General features: G+C 42.3%; 1 protein-coding gene across 1 annotated transcript in view; it reads right to left on the minus strand.

The window, feature by feature from the left end:
* The window catches only part of LAMA5 (laminin subunit alpha 5), a 116,915-nt gene extending 96,696 nt beyond the window's left edge, over positions 1-20,219 (minus strand). Inside the window, exons 1-2 of the mRNA XM_077252870.1 lie at positions 19,912-20,219; positions 16,837-16,989 (exon numbers count right to left, since the gene is read on the minus strand). Of these exons, the coding sequence (XP_077108985.1) occupies positions 16,837-16,989; positions 19,912-20,178 (420 nt within the window). The 5' untranslated portion in view covers positions 20,179-20,219. The remainder of the gene's footprint in view (positions 1-16,836; positions 16,990-19,911) is intronic.
* Between the last annotated feature and the right edge of the window lie 566 nt (positions 20,220-20,785).

The raw sequence follows: 20,785 nt of genomic DNA on the forward strand, positions 1-20,785 counted from the left end.
GAAAACCAAAGCGATGCTGGAAACGGTAATACGGCTACCGGAAAGTATATTTATACACTTGCACATAATTATATAGATTATTAGGACAGTTTACAAAATAAAAATTTAGTCAGAATTTCTCTTTAAATAGCTCAACACAACTAATATTACAACTGGTTTCTTTCTAAAGTTCATCATAAAATGTCACCTTTAATGACTACTGAAGTCTCAGAATTATTCATCCCCTTCATGACAAGTATCTTTAGTACTTAGTAGAACCCCTTTTTCTGTTACGACCCGCTGTAGACATAATGCATAGCTAGACACAAGCTTTTGGCAGAGTTCCTGAGGAATCTTAGCCCATTTCTCAAGGGCAATGGCCTCTAGTTCAATAATATTCTAGGGTTGTTGAGAGAGCTGTACAAAATGATAATAGCAGAGATCATTCACTGCCTTACACAAAAAGGAAAAGAAAAGATAGTTAAGGCATTGAATGTTCCTACAGATACAGTTGGTAGCAAAATTTGCAAGTTCAAAGTTAAAGGAACACTGACTACTTGGATGTGGTGAAAGAGGAATCTGTCGCCAGCTGCCACTATATTCCTGAGGAGTCCGGTGGTCAAAAACCCTCAAGTAGTTGCAAACACTGAAATTTCAGTTTGCAGAGTAAAGTAAAGCTTATACCAAATGCTGAAGAACTCCAAGACGTAACCTCTACTACCCAAAGGCAGAAAAAAAAGTTGGTTCCAATATGCTTAAAACCATATACATAGGCCTTAGAAGTTTGGGGATTCTGTTATATTGATCAATAAAACAAAACTACTTTGGCGTATGGTTCAGTGATATACAGCTCTGGCAAAAATTAAGAGACCACCACATCAAAACTCTGTCATGGGCAGCCCAATCTCCAGACCTGAACCCCATTGAAAACCTCTGGAATGTAATCAAGAGGATGATGGATAGTCACAAGCCATCAAAGAAGAACTGCTTAAATTTTTTTCGCCAGAAGCAGTGTGAAAGACTGGTGGAAAGCATGCCAAGACGCATGAAAGCTGTGATTAAAATCAGTTATTCCACAAAATATTGATTAATGAACTCTTCCTGAGTTAAAACATTAGTATTGTTGTTGTTTATAAAAGATTATGAACTTGGTTTCTTTGCATTATTTGAGGTCTGAAAGCACTGGGGTTTTTTTACATTTTGATCATTTCTCCTTTTCAGAAAAAAAATACAAAATGTATTGCTTGGAAATTCGGAGACATGTCAGAAGTTTATAGAATAAAAGATATAGGAAAGATATACATCTTGGTACCATGTTAGCCAGTAGATAGAAAAATATTTAGAATTGAGAGTCCTCAGTGGTTGATACCTTTTAATGGCTAACTGAAAAGATGGTAACAAATTGCAAGCTTTCGAGACTACTCAGGTCCCTTCATCGGGCTGAAGGGACCTGAGTAGTCTCGAAAGCTTGCAATTTGTTGCCATCTTTTCAGTTAGCCAATAAAAAGTATCAACCACTGAGGACTCTCAATTCTAAATATTTTTCTAGAATAAAAAAACAATTTACATTTTACTCAAAAATATACCTATAAAGAGAAAAATCAGTCAAAATGAAAATTTTGCAGTGGTCTCTTAATTTTTGCCAGAGCTGTATCTGGACGAGGAAGAATGAAGCTTACACTGAAAAGAATGCTCTTCCTACTGTGAAGCATGGCGGTGGCTAGGTGATGCCTATATGAAGCATGGCAGTGGCTAGGTGATGCTTACAATGAAGCACGGTTGTGGCTTGCAGATTTTTTGCTTCCTCTGGCACTGGAAACCTGACGAGCTTGGAGGGCAAGAAAAATTCAATCAACTATCAGAAAGTCTTGGGAAACGTCATGACTTCTATGAGGAAGCTGGAGCTTGGGTATATTTGGACCTTTTACAATGACTATGACCCCAAGCATACCTCAGTCCACAAAGGTTTGTTTTCAGAAGTTCAAGAGGATGCTGGCGAGGCAGTCACATGACTAGAACCCCTTTTTAATGGATTTTGGCCAAAGCAGCATACAACGCCAACAATTTTAGTGAACTGGAGGCCAATGTCCATGTGGAATGGGCTAAGATTCCTCATGAACACTGCCAGAAGTGGGTATCTGACTATACATTGCATTTGCAGCAGGTCAAACAGCCAAAGGTTCTCTATTAAAATACAAAGTACTAAAGATATTTGTCATGAATGGTTGAATAATTCTGAGACTACAGTATCAGTTCATCAACATGTAACCTCTCTGAGGTGGAAAAGTAAAAATGTTAGGGTAATGTCATTACCAGTGCCCATGCATAGTTTCCCCTCTCCCTCTATTCAGGGATGCCGGCATACTCCACGCCCTGGCCTTGCGTCGTTATCCCCGGCGCATTCCCTTTTTCCTGTTTCTGGGTCTGAGTCTGCACTGTCTCCTGGTGGCGTGCGTTCCCCTGCTCTTAAAGGGCCAGCGTCCGCATAGTGTAATGCCTCTAGTCAACAGCTGTGAGGCATTTAGTAAATGAGTTCATCTGCAAGATGGTTCCCATCCAATAGCTGGGAGGCATCATGTACAAAAAGCACCCTCCTCACTCGGGAGGTGCCTGAGCGACCCCTATAATTTAGTGTTAGTGTTGTTGGTGGGTGCAACTGAATGTTGCCAGATGCCCTACTCTTAGTCTGTTTTAATTAATCCCTTTCCTGTGTCGTTCCTTTAGTGTAGTTTAGTGTGTATCTGATCCTGTGGCAGCTTTGGCAGTATCTGTATCCTACATGTTCCTGTGGCCGTTTCAGCAGTATCCTACTACTGGTCTGTGTGCTACCTGTCCTGTCCTAGTGCGGCCAGTGTCTGAACTTTGTGTGCGGCTGATGGCAGTACCAGTATTCGAGACCCGTATCTGTACATGTGCCTCTCAATATTCCGAGTATCTAGACTGCTAAAACCAGTCTCCGAAACAGCTCAGTCTGAACACAACCCAAGTCCGTGTCAGCAAACCTGACCCCTTGGGTCCGCAGCTGCAGTACCGGTGACTGCCTAAGAGTGGTACTGGCATCTACTTGCGGCCCAGCCTGTCTCCTCCATCAGGAGCTCCAGTGAGCACCAGGTAGCCGCTTAACTATGCCCCTTCCTAGGCAGGCCCAGTTCTGTGGCACATTGGGTCCATGAAACATGTGTACCAACTTTGGGCATGACAGTTAGGATTTTGTCATAAAAATTTTGGAAAATGAGAGATGCTACTTCCAATACTGGGACAACACACATACAATCCCCTAACCTATAAGACTTTTTTAAAAATGTTAATGTTTGGGAAACCCCTTCAACTTCTGTGATATAGACACAAGACAAGACTAAATGGAGAACCTCTCAAATTGATTAAAAGGGCAATGGTTATATAATAAAAAATGGTCTTAAATTCATATTCATTATTGCGTTTGCATCTTTTTTGGTCTAGTTTTTGGCGGTTTTAGCCTTTTTTTGATTTGCACCATTAATTTTTATTATTTGAGCCTTCTTTGAAATCTAATTTGTATGTATTTTTACGGAAATGTACTCTACACCTCCCCACCCCAAAATGATTTTATGTACATCTGAAATTTTTGTGATCTTTTAGCTGAACAAAAGAGTTTGAAAATAAGGCTTTAAAAAGGTGCCAAAAACTTAAACAAAAATAAAGAGCATGTTTGCCTTTTAAAAAACGTGGATGAACCATATGCACCATATTTTGAAGAATTTGCAGAAAGATACAATCAAACAAATAAACAACAATATGATGTATCAAGCCCCTGGTCTTGAAACATATTAGATTCCCATCTGGAGTTCTGCCTTTTCAAAATGAATTTACTAATCATCCAATGCGCATGGGTCAGGGTTTCATTCTAAATCCAATCTTGGTAGGAGAAGATCAACCATGTTTGATATCCATGAGGTCTATCAGGGATGAAAAATGTCAGGTTTAGGGAAATTTATACTAAAAGATCTTTTCAATGGACAGAGATCTTGTACAAGAACTATCCACTCTCTCCAATAGTAGTAGGCCAACATATGGCTCACATAACTTGCTCACTTTTACCCTACTTGCTTAGACTCTGATAAACTGTGGTGGTGGCTAAGAAGTTGTCAATGAATGACACACTGTTCTCCATTGTACGACAGTGGGAAACGTAGAAATGATTCCTCCTTACAGTTGCTGGTTCTGGAAGACAGCCAAGATTATTCTTAATGCCCTTCTCCATTCAAAGAGGCCCCGTCTTGTATTATCAGGTTTTTCTTTGTGATCCAAAGATACATTTCTGGTTTTACTTTGGTAAATAACAAAAGGAATAATCTAGGTGCTGATAAGTTTGCTGGGAATGTAAACCAGCTAACAATTCTACGGGGTTTTTTTTCATGGGACACTTCAAAGGGTCGTCCTCAAGATTTGTTCATAATATTAAGGAATTGTTAGGACATGTCATGTCCTTAGATTACCTCTGGATCAAACTGCTCGTATTGTCACTGTGAGTGGTATGAAACTGACCAAAAGACCTTACCATCGCCACTACAACCTTGGAAAACAAGAGTTTTTGAAAGAGTACTTGGGAAGTGGTGAACTTGAAAGGTGCTCAACTCTCCTGTCTTGGTGGAGAAGGTTTCCTCCTTATCTCAAATAAGGGCCCCATTTATAAAACTTGGCACTAAGAAACAGGTCAGACAAGTTTATTGAAACTTTCCTTGACCCTGATTTTGCAACTTTAAACAGCTCGTACAAAACTATTCCAAGGTTTGTAAGAGCAAGTTAAGATTCCTGTGTTGACGTTGACTCTCCACTTTCCAGTGGCTCCCAAGGGATGGGATAAATCTGGAAACTTCATGACATGAGCAAAAATAATAAAAATAGAGCCCAGTTCTCTATCTTCAGTCATAGTCATCTCTTTGGGTCATTCCTCTCTAAGTGACCCTTATCCTGCAAGGAGCTGAGGAATGACAGCTAAGGGAATGACCATTAAAATAATACCCATTTAACTCTTTACACTCTCTTTCACTGGAAGAAGCCTTAAAATAAAGTCAATGACCATATTACAAGGCCAGTTGGGTGGCCTGTAGAACTTGTTAATTGTCTTGTTGAGAGCCGTGATAAAAAAAAATGTAATAAACAGCAACCAATTACACTGATCCAAGGGGTTCTAGCCCATAAATTTGCACCGCCTCCTCCACCTGCTTACATTTGTCCTCACCTTCTGGCCGGCCATGAGCGAGTGTTCCTACACACACCCAATGACCTTGTCTTGTTATCAGCTTTTGTGTTCATTGTTTTGTTACTCCATCAAGCTCCCTGTATACAGTTTATGGCAGCACTGACACTTATCTGTAACTTACTAGTAAAAGCCTGGAGATGTTAGACAGACCCCACAAAGGAGTTGCTATGAGGTCTGGTCTTCATGGCAGAAATAAAGCACTAAAATTTTACTGGGGTTATGAACTAGATTTTGGGGTTCCATTTCAGATTTGCTATTTCATGCACCATAAAATACCACAACATAGTACAAATATGTAAGCTTACAATGCTTAAAGGAGTTGTCCAAGATAATAACATAGACATTGGAAGGATATTGGAAGAAACTCTGAAACTAGTTGATATTGAGCGCTCATGCAAATTCTTTCTCCCGACTATTATCCTGAGTTAATATGGGTCATTATGTCCATTATTGTCCATTGACTGTATACCAGTAAAAATCATTGTTATCATACACACACAGAGATGTGCTGACAAAAACATGATGCCATATATGGGACAGAGCAACCTTTTTTTTTTCAATATACAATAATACTGGATGGCAAACAAAGTAATTAATTGTAGCACGTACGGTATATCATTTACTAAAGATAATCACAGATATTGATAAAATCTCTACTGAATGACAAAAAAATGTAAATAAAACAACATAAAAGCCATAAAAAAAGGATGCAAGGGGGATTGCCCAGCTAAATAATACAATCAACTCTCTTTAGTGAGAAAATTATCGATACAGTTCTAAAAAACTGTTTCCACTTCAAAAGAAATTTACCTACTTGTGACTCTTACCGAATCCCCCTTTTCCATCTCCATAAAATGTTTTAACAGAGCTAACGGTTCTGAAATAGAGGGGTTTGTGGGTTCTAACCAATATTTAAGGATAAGGGGGTTTTGCTATTAAAAGTAGAGTGGGAAGGCTCTTAAATTGTTTGGTTAGCAGAATGATCTTATCAATGATTGTTCTGTTCCCCTAAGGGTACCGTCTCACAAAACGATTTACCAACGATCACGACCAGCGATACGACCTGGCCGTGATCGTTGGTAAGTCGTTGTGTGGTCGCTGGGGAGCTGTCACACAGACCGCTCTCCAGCGAACAACGATGCCGAAATCCCCGGGTAACCAGGGTAAACATCGGGTTACTAAGCGCGGCCCTGCGCTTAGTAACCCGATGTTTACCCTGGTTACAAGCGAACGCATCGTTGGATCGGTGTCACACACACCGATCCAACGATGACAGCGGGAGATCCAGCGACGAAAGAAAGTTCCAAACGACGTGCTACGACGTACGATTCTCAGCGGGGTCCCTGATCGCTGCTGCGTGTCAGACACAGCGATATCGTATGGATATCGCTGGAACGTCACGAATCGTGCCGTCGTAGCGATCAAAGTGCCACTGTGAGACGGTACCCTAAGGGTTCATTGGTCCATATAAATAAGACAGAAAAATATTTAGAATTGAGAGTCCTCAGTGGTTGATACCTTTTAATGGCTAACTGAAAACTTCTTTTCAGTTAGCCATTAAAAGGTATAAACCACTGAGGACTCTCAATTCTAAATATTTTTCTATCTACTGGCTAACACGGCACCAAGATATATATCTTTCCTGTATAAATAAGACAGTAACTTGTACAATATAAACAGGTCAACTAGTGTATGATCGATTGGACTAAATGGGACTTTAGGACAGTAGATGGAAATGGGCCTTCAGGATAATAAATAGATGTTTCTGAAAATGTTTGTGTAAGGCTAAGTGCACACGTTGCAGAATTGCCGCGGAAATTTCCACGGCAATTCCGCAACTCCTGCCGCGGGTATATCGCATGGCAATTGGCATGCGTATTCCCGCTAAACACTAGCGGGACCGCTACGTCTTCGCAGGTCATTTTCGCAATGCATTATTGGGACCAGATGCATCACGAGGAGCGGGAAGACTGCCGGGGACGCCGGAAGGGGAGAATATCATGATTTTTTATTTTAATTCTTTTTTTTTTTAACAATTATATGGTTCCCAGGGCCTGGAGGAGCGTCTCCTCTCCTCCACCCTGGGTACCAACCGCACATGATCCGCTTACTTCCCGCATGGTGGGCATAGCCACATGCGGAAAGTAAGCAGATCAATGCATTCCTATGTGTGCGGAATCCCCGCGATTTCACACAAAGAATGAACATGCTATGTTTTTTTCCGGAATGCGATTCCGCCGCGGAAAAAAACGCAACATGTGCACAAAAATTGCGGATTGCATTCTAGTAATAGGATGCTTAATGTATGCATTTTTTTTCGCGGTTTTACCGCGTTTTTATAGCGAAAAGCCGCAAAAAAATCCTGAATGTGTGCACACAGCCTAAAACTAGTACCATAATTTAAGTTGTAGTCACACACATACCTAAGCTAGCCCCCAACTGTAAAGACAGAAGGTGTTAATACAAATAATGAAGGGCCTGGGGGTAAGAAGATGTCACAAAATAACAACCTCTTTACAGACTTTTTCTGTCTGAGTGATGAGGGGCAAGCAGAGACTTGTGCCGGAAAATCCTATTGAAGTGGAATGGTGGGCAGCAAGGTGCCATCTTCATGACCGAGACACATCCTGAGTTTTTGGAACAAAGCAAGAAGAAGGAGACAAGAGTACAAAAGACTCACATGACGGAACGCAAACTTCCTGGTCGCTAATTATATTTTTGTTTCTCCTTCCTTGGTCTTAGTAGCTACTCCAAACAGAGGAACCAGGGAAAGTTACAATACTCAAAATGTAATCTACCTCCATGACTATCCTGTTTTTTGACAGACCACGAGATGTCAATCCTTTTTTTGTTCAGTGCTAAATAAGGCCCTTTGTAGTAGAAATTCGACGAGATGTCAAGAATGCCCACTTCACCCAGATAATCAAGTAGCCAAATCCATGAGTTATCATTCCCAGGTTTACTGCTGTAGATAAAGTTACTGAAACACATTACACATCATGATACATGATGAAGACCTGAATAATACCATTGTCAAGACCCCTCCAACATAGCCCTGTGTCATAAAAGGGTGATAAGCTAAAGTTCCTTCACCATTCCAAATAACAGGGGTTGCCCTACTGCACAAGCCAAGAGAATATTATTGAGCTTTACAAGTCCTGAACTCAGGCGGCCATTGTGAAGGATTGAGGGAGAAGGGAGGGGTTAAGGTTCAGGGGATCAGCAGATGAAGAGTTAAACCAAGAAACAAACCAAGAACAGTCAAGAAATGTCAAGAGAACTTGTTGTAAGGAGTAAGTGTGTAAGCTCTCCGGATGTACGGGAGACTGCACAGGTACAGACTGATCCTGGGATAACTGGAATTCCATACATATCCGCAGGACAGGAAACAAAGACATTCCTTATCCTCATCTACCTGACAGTGTAAAGGACAAGGGGGACAGAAGGACACAGGACACTCCCAAATAACTGCTAGCCTTATCATCCCAACTGAAGAAGACTGTATATAAGATTCTGTGTGCATCAGTTTAGGGCTCATTCAGAGGAGCTCATAATGGGTCCTTCAGCGAGTAAAAAAATCAGAGCATTCACTAAGCCGATTGTAAGTCAAAAGTGGCAAAAACCGGATCACATGCAGGTAACCAACTGTATGTCATACATTTTTCATGGATCCATTACAATTTTTAACATAGGAAACATCATTTGGCCTTATATTATTTTCATTAAAATTATTATTATTTTGGCCTTACATTATTTTTTTTTCTGGATGAAAATCATACACTTTTGCTTACATTCACCTGAACCCAGCCTTAGGCCGGGGTCACACTAGACCGTAATACGGACGAGTGCTATGCGATAAAAAATCGCATAGCACTCGGCCCAATGTTAATCTATGGTGCAGCTCCCATCATCCGATATTTTCTCCACCGTATTTCGGATCCGAGGGAACTCGCAGCAGGCTGCGATTGTCAGCGTATCTCGGCCGAGACTCGCCAATGAAAGTCTATGGGTGCGAGAAAAAATCGGATTACACACGGACCATGCGTGTGCATTGCGAGAAATACGCAGCGGTGTTCTATAGAAAAGCCGGTAATTCAATTGCCGGCTTTGCATTTCTCCTTCACAAACCCGACAGGATATGAGACATGGTTTACATACAGTAAACCATCTCATATCCCCATTTCTTTTGCATATTCCACACTACTAATGTTAGTAGTGTGTATGTGCAAAATTTGGCCGCTGTAGCTGCTCAAATAAATGGCTAAATGGCGGAAAAAATTGGCGTGGGCTCCCGCGCAATTTTCTCCGCCAGAATGGTAAAGCCAGTGACTGAGGGCAGATATTAATAGCCAGGAGAGGGTCCATGGTTATTGGCCCCCCCGTGGCTACAAACATCTGCCCCCAGCCACCCCAGAAAAGGCACATCTGGAAGATGCGCCTATTCTGGCACTTGGCCACTCTCTTCCCACTCCCTGTAGCGGTGGGATATGGGGTAATGAAGGGTTAATGCCACCTTGCTATTGGAAGGTGACATTAAGCCAGATTAATAATGGAGAGGCGTCAATTATGTCACCTATCCATTATTAATCCAATTGTTTGAAAGGGTTAAAAAACACACACACACATGATTAAAAAGTATTTTAATGAAATAAACACAGCGGTTGTTTTAATATTTTATTGCTCTCTCATTCCATTTTCAGACCCTCGCTTGGCAAAACAATAAACACACAAGATACATACCCTCTCTGATGAACTGTCACGTCCCACGAAGTAATCCATCTGAAGGGGTTAACTAATATTACAGGCAGAGCTGCGATAAACCACTCGCTCGTGCCTGTAATCCCCGGGTGCTGAAAGGAAAGCAGTGATCTATACTTACATTCAGTCGCGGTGATGCGCCCCTGCTGGATGTTCTCATGAACTGCAGCCTGGGAACTTTTTCCCACGCTCCAGGTCATATGAGGACATCCACCAGGGGGCGCATCACCGCGACTCAATGTAAGTACAGATCCAGCTTTCCTTTCAGCACCCGGGGATTACAGGCACGAGCGAGTGGTTTATCGCAGCTCTGCCTGTAATATTAGTTAACCCCTTCAGATGGATTACTTCGTGGGACGTGACAGTTCATCAGAGAGGGTATGTATCTTGTGTGTTTATTGTTTTGCCAAGCGAGGGTCTGAAAATGGAATGAGAGAGCAATAAAATATTAAAACAACCGCTGTGTTTATTTCATTAAAATACTTTTTAATCATGTGTGTGTGTGTTTTTTAACCCTTTCAAACAATTGGATTAATAATGGATAGGTGACATAATTGACGCCTCTCCATTATTAATCTGGCTTAATGTCACCTTCCAATAGCAAGGTGGCATTAACCCTTCATTACCCCATAGCCCACCGCTACAGGGAGTGGGAAGAGAGTGGCCAAGTGCCAGAATAGGCGCATCTTCCAGATGTGCCTTTTCTGGGGTGGCTGGGGGCAGATGTTTTTAGCCACGGGGGGCCAATAACCATGGACCCTCTCCTGGCTATTAATATCTGCCCTCGGTCACTGGCTTTACCATTCTGGCGGAGAAAATTGCGCGGGAGCCCACGCCAATTTTTTCCGCCATTTAGCCATTTATTTGAGCAGCTACAGCGGCCAAATTTTGCACATACACACTACTAACATTAGTAGTGTGGAATATGCAAAAAAAAGGGGGATATGAGATGGTTTACTGTATGTAAACCATGTCTCATATCCTGTCGGGTTTGTGAAGGAGAAATGCAAAGCCGGCAATTGAATTACCGGCTTTTCACAGATATCGCGCTGAATGAAATATAAATACAGAATATATATATATGTGTCTCAATGACATATATATATATATACTGTATATATGTTTTCCCGAACATTTGAGCACATAAATCCATTAGATGTCGGTTTTGCAAGCTTGCGAGAAAATCTCGGCATACGGATGCCATACGGATGTCACACGGATGTCACACGGATCATTTGATGTGAGGAAATCGCATCCTCGCACTGCACACGGATCACTGTTTTTGAAACATTTGTGCGATTCTCGGCCGTGAAAAACGGACCGTTTTTTTATACGTTAAGTGTGTCCCCGGCCTTAAAGGAAGAATAAATCGAAAGTTTATCATATCTTCATGTGATTGAATTTAAGCTACTGTTCAAAGCTATCAGTCATTTCCCATATGACCCACACTCACCACTCTATATTACAGGGCTTAGAAGTGCCGAAAACATAGCTGCACTTTCTGAAGGTTCTGCTGATGGATATATGTTTGTTGGCCCTTTAACAGAATTTGTGCATTATGTAATAGCTTATCATGTGGGTCTCTTCAGCATTCTTCTACAAGTGCGTTAGAGATTACTTGCTGTTTCCAGTAGGAATCAGAAGTTATTCAACGGAGGACAGAGAATAAGATATAAGGCTGGGGCTCCAAAGCGACATGTGCTGCACAATCAAAAACATTTGCGCAACTTGTCTGCGACGTGCTGATATAAGACTCTTTTAGAGCTATGATTTTGCTGCAAAAAAAATAGCCAATTTGCAGACAAGTCGCATTCACGTTGCAATCGAATGCGACTTGTATAGAATTCTTTTGCAAGTCCTTGGCAAGTAAGGTGCTTGCAACATATAGTGAGCAACAGAAAATCAAACATATTTGGAAATATTTGCCACTCTGCGCACAGTCTTGGCATGTCACAATGCGACACTATAGGAAATCATGTCGCAATTCAACTTTGCGATCCCAACTTCACAGGGTAACCCTAGCCTAAACCAAGGAAATGCCGAGGAAATTCAGGCTGTTGAATACAAAAAAAGCTAAATTACACTTTAATGAAGAGTTCTGCAAATTCTAAAATACATTGGGCCCAATTCATCAAGACCAGCAATGTTCACAAAGGTCTTGAAGAGTGGGCATGTTGGACACTCCCGATTCGTGAAGAGGAGCATGACTCTTCATGAATCATGAGTGCCTGACAAATGGTGTGCGCCATTACAGAAATGTTACTCTTGTCAGGGATTGGTGTGAGATTTTCGGCGTCCTGTCACGAACCCATCCCACCCCAGCTCCGCTCATTTTGGTGGAGCTGGGAAAAGCTGATTTGAAAACGGCAAAAGTCGCAAATTGTGCCAACATGTCAGTCCATTTGTGTTTTAGTTTCTTGATATCAGTCAATGACATTCTTTCATAACAACCAAAGGCTGACATACGTAAATATACATATTATATATAATAAAATTTTATAATGCACTGTTACATACTAATTCTGAAAATTACCTTTTTTCCTCTGGCTAGCTGGCCAAGATTTATTTATTATATATTAAAACTGGTTTGAATCACTGACTGGTAACCAACTTATGATTTTACTTAAAAAATGCTTTGTCCCAATTAATTTGCACAGCACTATAAACCAGGCCCTACATCTGTCACCCTGATCTGAAGGACTTAAGGAAGATGGCCAAACAAAATATTAGGGGTTTAATCACATGTCTCCGCCTGAGTAGACCTTATCATAAATTATATTCTTTCTTTCTCTACCTTAAGTTAACACTCCTTGCATGACCCAATCTGAATCTGAAATTCTGACTATTTTATGTTGATGGCATTGCGTGCAATAGTTGATAGTAAACTGGTGTAAAACACATTGAGGATTACCTGTTTGTCTTCCCTTTGTACTGTCCCCCACCTCCCCCCTCCTATTCTTTTTCTTATCTCCCCCTATGTTAAAATTTGTATTTGTTCATTGAAATTTACACCTCCTCCGTGTGGGAGAACCTACCCAAACTGTTTCTATACTTTCAATATCTTATTTCTAAATAAAACCTATTGAAAGTAAAACTGTTTACATCAGCGTGGTCTATGTGCTAGACGACCTTCAAGGGTACCTGACCATACCACCAGGATCAGGTGTCACCAGCCAGGGAGCATCTACGCTGGATGAGGGACCAGTGGACCTCAGCGCTGTTCCCTCATGAAAGTCAATTCATGCTGACCAGTAATGTTTGCCGCCAACGATGTTGGTGACATCAAGGAGAGTGCTGTGCATCAGCCACTGTTGTCACCAGACGAGTCTTCGGTGGTAGTGTTACAGTGTGGGCAGGTGTGTCTATTCAATACAGAACTGCCCTACAGTTTGTGACAAGCCCCTACTACGTGAATAACATTATTAATCCAGTCGTTGTGCCTCTCCATGAACAACACAGGCCTAATTTCATCTTCATGGACGACAATGCTCCAGCTCATTGAGGTTGCATCATTAGGGTGCGGCTGCTGGAGAATGGGGTACTTAAAATGAAGTGGCCTGCACTTTCTCTAGACCTGATTCCCAAAGAAAACCTATGGGATCAGCTGAGTCACCGTGTAGAGGCTCGTAACTCTGTACCCAAGAACTTTAATGATCGGGTCGACCTTCAAGAATAGTGGGATGCCATGCCTCATGTTATCGGGGCCATAACTTTTGATCAAGAAGGGTTTGTCCTAGTAGTGGACAACCCCTTTAATGTTCATTTTGCAGTGGGTCTGTTAGGAGATATACAATATGGACCCCAAAACAATATATTTTCCTAGAACAGATGTGTAGCTGAGCTCTAACTGATTGCCATGGGTGACCTGGCCTGTTTTTTTTCTCAGAAGGCCTCATACAACCAGCACCAGTATAGCCATCATGCATTATCATGACGTTAATATAAACATAATGCACTGCAATGTGTACACATCTTCCCTATTTTGTTACTTCTTTTAACCATTTCAGGTTTCAGAAACTGTGAAGGGGTTAAAAGAAATAGCACGTTCATTTACTGGGTAACGGAAACAGCTAGCTAATTATAGTTTAAATCATAAAAAAATATGCCTGCGGCAGGGCCACTGCACAAACGACAGAAAAAACGCAAACAAAGCTGCTTCAGGAAAAAGAAAAGTCCGGCTTTTTTCTGAAGCAGCTTCGTCTAGGAAAACCTCGGCAAGTCTGCCGGTATCTTAAAGACGTCATATGCATACATCCTAAGGCAATGTGCACACCTTGACTACTTGATAACTTTTTTACCTCAGTATCTGTAAGCCAAAACCAGTAGTGGGTTAGAAATACAGAAGAGGCGACGTGTTTCTATTATACTTTTCCTCTGATTGTTCCTCTCCTGGTTTTGACTTACAAATACTGAGGTAAAAAAAATCACCAAATACTGACCGAATACTGAACGTGTGAACGTGGCCTACCAGATCTAAATAGTGAAGCTATCCAGAACTTCGATTATGAAAACTCATGGGGGAATGAGAAATCAGTTTGCTAGACCATAGGATTAAATGAACTACGGTAATAATCAATTCAATTATTACTTTCACAAATTCGCCAAAAATGACTCATCCCTGAGGAATCAATTCAACCCTACACCTCAATGGGCAGTAAATCTGTAGCCTATAACAGCACATCTATAAGAATGTCTGGCCCCAGACACCACAGCCTGCTCTATCTGCACAATGACACTGTCCTGAGATGTGTGATGGGGGATGGGACCCGAACACACAATAAAATACAATTAAATGTACCATCCCCTCCTCCCCAGCACAGGCAGACAAGAGAAGCCATCTACATTGGGGGCACCTTCAAGATGGGAGTGTGAGATCAGGATTGATGACGGGTTGGGGGGAAAAGATTCCAGCAAGACCACCAGCAAGGGAATTTATCCCCCTTCGTCCTGTGCACAGTTCACGAAAAGCCATTAGCCAACCAATCTGATGTTTGCTTACAAAATCTGCAGTTTACAATTGTTGGTGTTCCGGCAGTTGTAAGACTACAACTCCCAACATGTGTTTAGAAGCTGGTTGTCTTTTAAACACACTTCAGCGTGGCGACATGGGATTACCAAAACAGGAAAACCCCTTTAAGGTCCCCATATACATTCAGTAATATTACATTTGGCTGATCCTACCGATTTTGTCTCATTTGGCAGACCAGCTAATGTTTATAAGGGGTTTCCCGAATGTCACCTAACGGATTATGTTGGTGGTTAAAAAAATTGGGCTGTTAGGACTTGATTATTCCCACCCAATCCTTTTGTTTGATTGGGAGATTAGCCACTGAAAGATGATTCCAGCAGCTGAGGCTGGCCATACCCAATGACTAGCAGGGCCGGACTGGCCATCTGGCAATTCTGGCAAATGCCAGAAGGGCCTGTCTGGTGATGGGCTGCCTTGTCTGCTACGTTGCTATCAGAATCTGTGTTCTCAAGATATCCATACCGTTTAGAGTTGTGATGAAGCACAAAGTTGCTGACTCCGTCACTTACCCCAGCAGGCCACGGGTAGCATTAGAAATATTGGTCTTGTAGAAAATCTCCCTTTGCTCCATCCAGGGTAATATTAGTAATATATCCCCATCTGGTTCGTGGGAACAGGGAAAACATGGGCCTGTGTGATTTCAAATACCAGGACTGAAATTCAGCCCCAGTCCGTACCTGATGACTACTGTAGATGTCGGACAAAAAATATTCATCTGACAACTCCCAAGTGTCTCTCCCGAATCACCCATACACAGGAGCTATGGGCCGGGGCAAGCATTCCTGTATTTTTAATGAGAGAGATGCTACCAGTATGAACGGGCAGCTGCTTATTTCACTTCAAGCAAAAAGTGCGGGAGATGAAATTCCAACAGCTCGATCCTTAGGTTCCCGAGGCTCCCATATACTTTCATGGTCGTCCTGTTTCGACAAAATTGGCCAAACTGGTACTATTATTTGAAGATGGCATCCTATAAAGGAACTATAATTTTAGGCTTGCTTGATATAAAGGTGCTATCATTTTAGGCTTGCGGGATATAAAGGTGCTATAATTTTAGTCATGAGGATTATAAAGGTGCTATCATTTAAGGCTTGTGCGATATAAAGGTGCTATCATTTTAGGCTTGCGGGATATAACGGTGCTATCATTTTAGGCTTGCGGGATATAAAGATGCTATAATTTTAGGCTTGAGGGATATAAAGGGGCTATCATTTTAGGCTTGTGTTATACACAGGTGCTATCATTTTAGTCATGCGTGATATAAAGGTGCTATCATTTTAAGGTGGCATGCTATTTTATCTAATGTTATCTAATGTACATGGGGGTATTTAACCGCTGATAGATGATTTTAGCCGCTCCTCTCTTAAGGAGAACACAGGAACACTCAGCTGAGCATTCCTGTATATGGAGGAATCTACAGAGATAGCTGAGTGATTGTTCAGCAGACAGCCAGCTAATGTGTATGACTGGCTAGAAAACGACAGGTTACAAAACTAGACTAACACAACATGCTGGGAGTTATAGTCTCAAACAGTCGATGAGTAAATGACAGCATATTATGTAAATGGATGACATGAAATCCAGAATATATTTGTACACTGCAACATTTAGGCGGAGTTCACAAGAGTGTATTTCATGGTCTGCATATGGACCGTAACGCCTGGTCTGACGGAGGGTCTCCTGACCCGAACTTACAGCTTCACAGACACATATGAGGCAATACGTTTGGGTCAGACCTCCAGCCAGACTGGACATTGCAGTCTGTATGCAGACAGCGAAATATGCTGGTGTGAACCCGGACTTGGTTATATAACGTCACTATACAGACCTGACCAAGATCCAATGTAACGTTGACTTCATTGTGGTCCATTCCCCGGGACAGTGGAGGACTCTGCCACCATCTTTCAGTCCCATCAATGGCGTTGGTGATGGGGTGAGACTTGTCTCCACTGCTGCCTAAGCAAATGTCACAGTATTGTCCCTGGAAACACAATTAAAACACTAATTAGAAGACAACAAGTATTAATACAACCACAGGAAGTTTATACATCACATTTATCAGGGACTCTGAGATCAGCAGCACCTTCTAAGAACTTTGTGATCCATACCAGTTCCACAATTTTGGTAATGAATTGAGTTTATACAATGACAACCAATATGGCAGCCATTGGGTAGTCACCCGTTCGCTTATCTAAATGCCTGTAGTAGCCATCTGGCCTGCCTAATTATACAATGACATTTGGGGCAGGGGTGGATCGCTGTTTGACCAACCCCATGTACCATTCAGTAGTGAGAAAAGCTGGGTGAGTGCCACCAAGGCAGCAGTAATGGCTCCATTGCTATAGTAGTTGGCACATGGCTTTCCCAGAAACTCATACAACCAAGCACCAGTTGATTGACAGGTCCATAGAGGAGGTCACAAAGACTGATATTCACTGGTGTTTCTGTATTTAAAGGGAAACACTCTTTACATATTTAAGAAATATGGCCCCACTCTACATAATGGACTAATAGGCGCTATATCTACAGGCTTTGTAGGGCTCGCACAGCAGGATCGGACTGGCCCATTGTGATGTGAAGGCTCCTGCTGGGTCACATAACTAGGTGGCATCTCAATGAGGGGAAGGTCAGTAAATTCACAGTTCAAAGAGGCCCGCCAGGCTTTCAGATAAGGAAGCCATGGAGCAATTAGCAAGATCTAAGGGTACCTTTACACAGTGCAATTTTGATCGCTACGACGGCACGATTCGTGACGTTGCAGCGTCGTATGATTATTGCTCCAGCGTCGTAGACTGCGGTCACACGTTGCAATACACAGCGCTGGAGCGATAATTTCATGACGTATTTGCGATGTAGAAGCCGTTGGTTACTGTGCGCACATCGTATACAACCTGTGTCACACGATGCAATCATGCCGCCACAGCGGGACACTAGACGACGAAAGAAAGTTTCAAACGATCTGCTACGACGTACGATTCTCAGCGGGGATCCGGATCGCAGTAGCGTGTCAGACACAACGATATCGTAAATGCATCGCTGGAACGTCACAAATCGTGCCGTCGTAGCGATCAAAATTGCACTGTGTAAAGGTACCCTTAGGCTGACCATGGGAGAGGGTTGGATGGTGACACACACAGCTCAGGCCAGGACAGAAGAGGGGCCAGAGGGGCATCACTACTAATAATGGCCACATTCTCACCTGTAAACAGAGAGGCTGGAATTCCAATAATGGAGGCTGAAAAGATCAATCCATTTGGAAGAAGATGGAGGGGGCTTATTACTTATTTTCCTATTGCCAAAGGGCAAGCAAATCACTGAGACAAGTCGGCCATGGAAACACTTTCCCCAATCACTTAGATTATCACAAATGGACAAAACAATTATGTTAAACCAATGGAAATCTGTCTGATCTCTCAATAGATTTATCTGGGGTATTTCCAAAGTTTTCACAGACGCTGATAATTATTCAGGACAGGGAAATTACTGCCTATATACCAGTTTATTGGAAGGGGAAATGGTTGGGGTTTATTGACCAAATTGAGGCTAAAATAAAACAAGTACCAAACTTTAAAAACATTCCCAACATGAAGTAGCAAAATAGAAGTCCATGTAATTAGCAGTATACCGACAGAGTCCTATCATTCTCATTGGATCATTTCTTTTAAAAAATGATCTCACCTTTTAATTTGCTACCTTGAGATCACCTTAAAATCACAACACCTAGAAATGAGATCAGCTTTAAGTTCCAATTGATTTTATTTTTTTATGGAGACATTTGAAGGTTATGTCACTTTAAAAGGAATAACTCATCTGTAAGGTGGTATAGAAAGGTGAAAGTATTATAAGTTGGCACCTTATAAAAGCACTGTCATTTACATCATATAAAGGAGGTTATAATTTAGAAAAGGTGCTATCATTTTGAGGTGGGGCCGAATAAAAGAACTATCATTTTAGGATGACATACCATAAAGATGCTATCATTTTAAGATGGAATCATGCAAATGAACAATCAATCTTAACTGGCATCCTATAAAGGTGCTATCATTTCAGGTTTGCATCATATAAAGGTACTATCACTTTAAGGTGGCATCCTAAGAAGGTGAAATCATTTTAGGCTTGCATCATATAAATATGCTATTATATTAAGCTGGCATCCTTTAGAGGTGCTATTATTTTAGGGTGACATCTTATAAAAGGTGCTAGCATTTTAAGATCACATTCTATAAAAATGCTATCATTTTGGGTAGGATCATATTAAGGTGCTATCATTTTAGGAGAGCATTCTAAAGGTGTTATCATTTTAGGAGGGCATCCTATAAAGGTGTTATCATTTTGGGGGTGACATCTTATAAAAGGTGCTATTATTTTATGATCACATCCTATAAAGGTGCTATTATTTTAGGGTAGGATCACATAAAGATGCTATAATTTTAAGATCACATCCTATAAAGATGCTATAATTTTAGGGTGACATCCTATAAAGGTGCTGTTATTTTAGGCTAGCATCATATAAAGGTGCTATCATTCTAAGGTTACATGCTATATCAGTGCCATCATATTTTGTTCCTTGCAATTTCAGAGTGATCCCACAGAAAGGAGTCTTTTTTTCCAGCTGCCATCAGACCTTCCCTGTGCAGCAGTAACAAGTGCAGCTCTCCCCTGGATTCCCGACCACCAGAAGCCGCTTATTGAATTGTTTTGCCCCCGTTGCTAAGCAAGTGATCAAAGAGTTAAAACTGTCCCCAACTATTGAAAGTGTCTAAGGGGGAAGGGGCGCATTGCGGGGGCATCACAGCTATCTGCGGCCATGGAGGAAGTGACTGATACAAAGTAACAAATAGGTAACAGAATAAAGACAAGGGGGGATTAACCCCACGAGTGCCGGACAGCAGGCGACCAGTACCTGGATGGTTTGGCTGGGATCCCCAGACACAGGTCCTCCCACCAGCTTGCAGTAGAGATCCTCCTGCGCCCTGCCACCCTCACCCTCCCCGCAGGTGGCAGTGGCGGAAATCTTGGTGCCCTCTGCCAGATTGAAGTATGGTGGGTGCAGGCTGTAGCCATTGACTCCGTTAGTGGGCAGCTCCTGGGCGCAGCTCGTCCTCCAGACCAAGCAGCAGGCCAGCAGCAGCAGTAGGTGCGTCAGCGGGTGACTCCTGGGCACTGCCATCTCCCGGGACTGTGCGCTCCCGCTCTCCCCCTAGCTCCACACTAGACAAGTGATGATGATGATGCTGGGCTAGAGGTTGTCACAGGAGCGGAGGGGCGGGGGCAGCACTCAGACCTGCCCTGGGGAGAGAGAGGGGCTGGCTGCGGGGGGCACACACCCTGCTCTAGTGGGGGGCACCCATGTGCATGACGGGGTGCGGACACCCTATAGAGGAAAGCGTGGACTTTACCACTATAGAAGTTATCAGTGAATGCTGGGAGTTGTAGTTAGAGGGTGCATCATTTAACCCTTGCTGTAGATAGCAGAACACCTCCCCTAAAATAAAACCCTCTGGGACAAGGGGGGGGGGGGGGGGCAACCATTATGGCTGGTGTTACATATCCTAGACCTGCCCAGTTATGGGGCTGCAAACCACACAGGGTCGTTCAGGAGAATGGGAAAGCTGGAGTGATGCACATACATAGATTTAGGAAAGTCCTGTGCCAAATTTACTCTGACGTCAAAGCGGTGCAGCTGATAAGGCTGCCGTCACACTAGCAGTATTTGGTCAGTATTTTACCTCAGTATTTGTAAGCCAAAACCAGTGGTGGAACGTATAATAGAAACA

The sequence above is a fragment of the Ranitomeya variabilis genome, chromosome 4 (genome assembly GCF_051348905.1).
Source record: "Ranitomeya variabilis isolate aRanVar5 chromosome 4, aRanVar5.hap1, whole genome shotgun sequence".
NCBI classification, from domain to species: Eukaryota; Metazoa; Chordata; class Amphibia; order Anura; family Dendrobatidae; genus Ranitomeya; species Ranitomeya variabilis.